Source organism: Plasmodium cynomolgi, assembly GCF_000321355.1.
Source record: "Plasmodium cynomolgi strain B DNA, scaffold: 0111, whole genome shotgun sequence".
NCBI classification, from domain to species: Eukaryota; Apicomplexa; class Aconoidasida; order Haemosporida; family Plasmodiidae; genus Plasmodium; species Plasmodium cynomolgi.
In genome coordinates, this window is record NW_004192726.1 from 1 (window position 1) to 4,117 (window position 4,117).

Genomic DNA, 4,117 nt, shown 5'->3' on the forward strand with positions numbered 1-4,117 from the left:
AATTATCATACATTTAAATAGTACATAAAGTGTTTATTTTGTAGAAGCAATATCTATTTACTTTATAAAAGCAAAAAAATATAAAGAATATTCCAAGAAGTCCAAAACATCCTAATATAGCAACATAAAAAGGATCATTGAATAATGCACTAAATAAATTCTTTGATGTAATTAAAACAATTTTATCCTTAAATATCAATTCAGATTGTTCATGTGGTTTCACAGTTACTGATTTGTCTAACAATTCAGGTTGTATTTGTGATTTTTCAGTTATTAATTTAGATAATAATTTAGATTGTTCTTGGGATTTTTCAGTAATTAATTTGACTAAACGATCAATGGTAGCTACATTATATATTTTTTGTGACTCTTCATCAGATAATTTACTACTACAATCCAACTTTATTAAAAGGTTGTTGGGATCATACTTTTTATCACAATTAAAATAATCTGAACAGTTGTCATTATAATGATTTCCATTATAATAATATTCACAGCAATTCTTTATATACTTCTTATATAATCCATAAATATGAGATACATATTTACAATAATTTGTTTTTTCACTAGGAATCGTAGAAATTTTATTATAAATATCTTTGTAAATTTGAAAATAATCATGAAGTTCTTTATCCTCTTTCCATTTGTTCATAGTATCATCAAAAAAGATGTAACAAGGACTTTCGGATAAATATTTGTTATTAATATAAAAAAATACTTCTTTAAGTATAGTAATAACAGGCTCTCTACTAACGTCATTAAAGTTAGAACTATATATTTTCCTTAATTCTCTATATAACCAATGCTTTAATAAATAACAACGTTCATCGCGCTTTGTGTTTATCGGCATTTCTGACAAATGCATTAAATTCTTTACAAGCTTATGACAAATGTTTCTAACTCCTTTATGCTGGCATTCAAAAGATTTTAATTTTGTACAGTATTGTTTGTAATAAACATTTGTATCATCTTCATCTAATAGTTTATATGCTTTATCTAAATCCGAATCATTTGGAATATAGTCCTGAAATTTCAAAATAAAAATTAATTAATTTAATTACTTAGATTAGGATTGAGAATTTTTTTTATTATATTGTATAACTGATAAAAAAAGTTAATTAACTGTTTTATAAATTATTTTTATAGAAAGAAATATACTTTTTCATTTGAGCCGTAATGTGGAATAAAGTTATTTTCGGTAATGCATGATTCGGCCCCATCACTCAAATCTCCTATATTTTGTCCTTCCTTTGATCCACAAAATATTTTATATTTATCGGAAAATATATAATTTAGACATTTTCCAGGGCATTTACTATTTATGAAATTTAACTCGTCAATATTTTCAGTAAATTTCGCTTTAAAATAATTTATTTCGTCTTTATATCCCTGAGACAAGCTTTTATTTTGCTCCATATCTTTATATAAATCAAAAAAAACCTTCATATATTTGCAGTAACTTTCTCTTCCAGTATTCTCTAAAATAATCAATTTACCTTTTATAAAATCATAATATTCAACAAAATCATGTAAAATTTTCTTATTTTCTAATTGTTCTACAAGAAACTCGTATCTTTTGCTATTACAATATCCTTTTCCAGTAAATAAATTCCTTATTTCGTAAAGGAAAGGAATTATATTTCTAGTATCATTATTATCTTTGACTTTATCATATAGCCAGTAGTTCAAATAGTCACATTTCTTGTTATAAGTAAAATTCATAAATCGCAAATTTATCCGATTCCAGTTTCTTAATATTTCCTGAATACTGTGCCAAATTTTACAAAAATCAAGATTCTGCATAAAATATTTATCATCTGATGTTCCACAACTAACAGTGCTTCCTTTAGCGTAATAATCATCTAATTCTAAATAAAAGTTAAATAAAGATGAGCCTTTTTCTAAGAATTCCTAAGAAAAATAGTAAAATAAATAAATTAATACAAGTTTTACTATGAAAAAAATTAAAATATAATATTTTTTAATAAATCATAAAATATTTACAAAAATCATTTAATTGAAAATTTAAAATACACACATATATTAGTTATTTGATGATATGTATTCATGGTACCTTTTCTGAATTATGAAATGAGTTAAATGTTTCTCTTACAACTTCTTTAGTTTCATTTTCCTTTATTAAACGTATTACGTTTTTTGTCTTATCGAATACTAAATCTAGATTGTTATTATCACACTTCTCTTCTATATAATCTAATTCCTTCTTCACATTAGCAAATACATTTTTAAATTTTTCTATTTCTTTGTCATAGTATCCAGAATAGTAAGAATTGAAATCACTATGCATAATTTTATATATTTCAAAAGCATTCCAAATATATTTGCAACACTCTGTCGGTGAATGTTGCTTATTATCGATCATGTATTTTTTGTATTCATAATATTCTAAGAAATCATATAACTCTTTCTTATATTTCATTACATCCTTATCAACTACATATTCGTGTTTAATATTGCATGCTTCATCACGTAGTATTATTTTCCATTCATTCTTCAGTACACTGTATAGTTTTTAATTTCGTACACACTTAATTCACTGTTTTTATTTTTCCATATAACCAATAGATAAAATAATCATTACATTTCTTGCAATCCAGCCCCAATTCGTTACAGTTATCGCTCCAGCCTTCTATTATTTTTTTAAGATTACAACAAATTTTAAGAATGAAAGTATCTTTCATTGTACATTCCTTACATTTTTCTACACTAAAAGAATTTTTCATATCAATTACCTTATATTGTTTAAATAGTTCCGATTTCATTTTAAATTCCACCTATAAAGGAAGGGATAAATTAATTCATTTCATCATATAATGCATTTTTTTCATAGTCAATATGTTATTTTTCATTTTCTTTAATATGTAATAATTTAAAAGCTTTTAAAAATAGTTTTCCATACAAAAATGAAAATTTACATCATCACTTAACAAATTGAAAGTATTATCTACCACACTATGATCCATTTTAAGCAAATAATATATGAATATATTTAATAATAGAGATCATATGTACACGGAATTACAAAAAATACTAAATTCAAGCATCAATCATAGTTTTTAATTTATAAATTTATGTAAAATCCTTATTGTATGAAGCCCTTTTATACTATATTCTATTTTTACGTACTATTATATAGATCGTGTAATATAGGAAAATAAAATTCGTTAAATATTTGAACTGTCGTATTTTATGTAAAAAGCTTTATTGCACAGTATATATTGTTCCCAAAAAAATCCAAATAAACGAATCGTTTTCCTTAGAGCATTTACATAAATTGTTTATATATAGAGAGAAAATGTAATTTATAAGGCATATTTATTCACATATTCTTATTGTTTCCAAAAAAAATAATATATATATAAAAATTATATGGTAGGAAAATTAAAATAAATATATGGTGTTTTTGTTAATAATTAGTTGATATTCTATATTATAATTGTAACGTCCGATTTTAATTCATTCTTTCAGCTAGGGTTTAAGGTTTTGGGGTACATTGTTCAGGGTTTAGGTTTAGGGTTTAGCGTTTTAGGGTTTAGGATTAAGGATTTATTTTTCAGGGTTTAATATTCAGGTTTTAGGGTTCAGGGTTTATGTTTTAGGGTTTGGGATTTATTGTTAGTGTTCAGGTTAATGTTTATGTTTAGTGTCATCTTTATGTTTATGCTTATATGTTAAAGGCTTAGGTTTAATATATATGTTAGCATGTTTCTTTTTCTTTAATGCTGATTAGTGTAAATTATTTTATAAGCTGGTAGGATTCCAATACTTAACTATTTGAAATGTAATTTTAATTTAGGTTAAATGGACGTATGCACATATCCTCAGACGAATAAAATAATATTTATTTATTTTAAAAAAAATGTATAAATTACGGATTTGTACGAACGAATAATATATTCTTAATGTTTTGAAAAAATAAAATAAAATAAATAAATGGAGGTCCTCTTTTTTTAAAGTTATTTTCTAATTAGTAGTTAGAGCTTCTAACGCGCAGTAATATGTAAGTATATATTTATATATGTGGGTACGAGTGTGGCGGATTACTTGAAAAATAGTTCTGGACTTTTTTTCCAGCAGGGTTAGAATCTGCCTGGTG

General features: G+C 24.2%; 1 protein-coding gene across 1 annotated transcript; it reads right to left on the minus strand.

Moving 5' to 3' along the window:
• Positions 1-13: 13 nt before the first annotated feature.
• On the minus strand, positions 14-2,440 carry PCYB_002370 (hypothetical protein; the record flags this gene model as incomplete). The annotated part of the gene is made up of 3 exons (XM_004227658.1): positions 14-1,024; positions 1,159-1,911; positions 2,114-2,440. 3 exons carry the CDS (start codon positions 2,438-2,440, stop codon positions 14-16), a joined length of 2,091 nt encoding a protein of 696 aa, XP_004227706.1.
• Between the last annotated feature and the right edge of the window lie 1,677 nt (positions 2,441-4,117).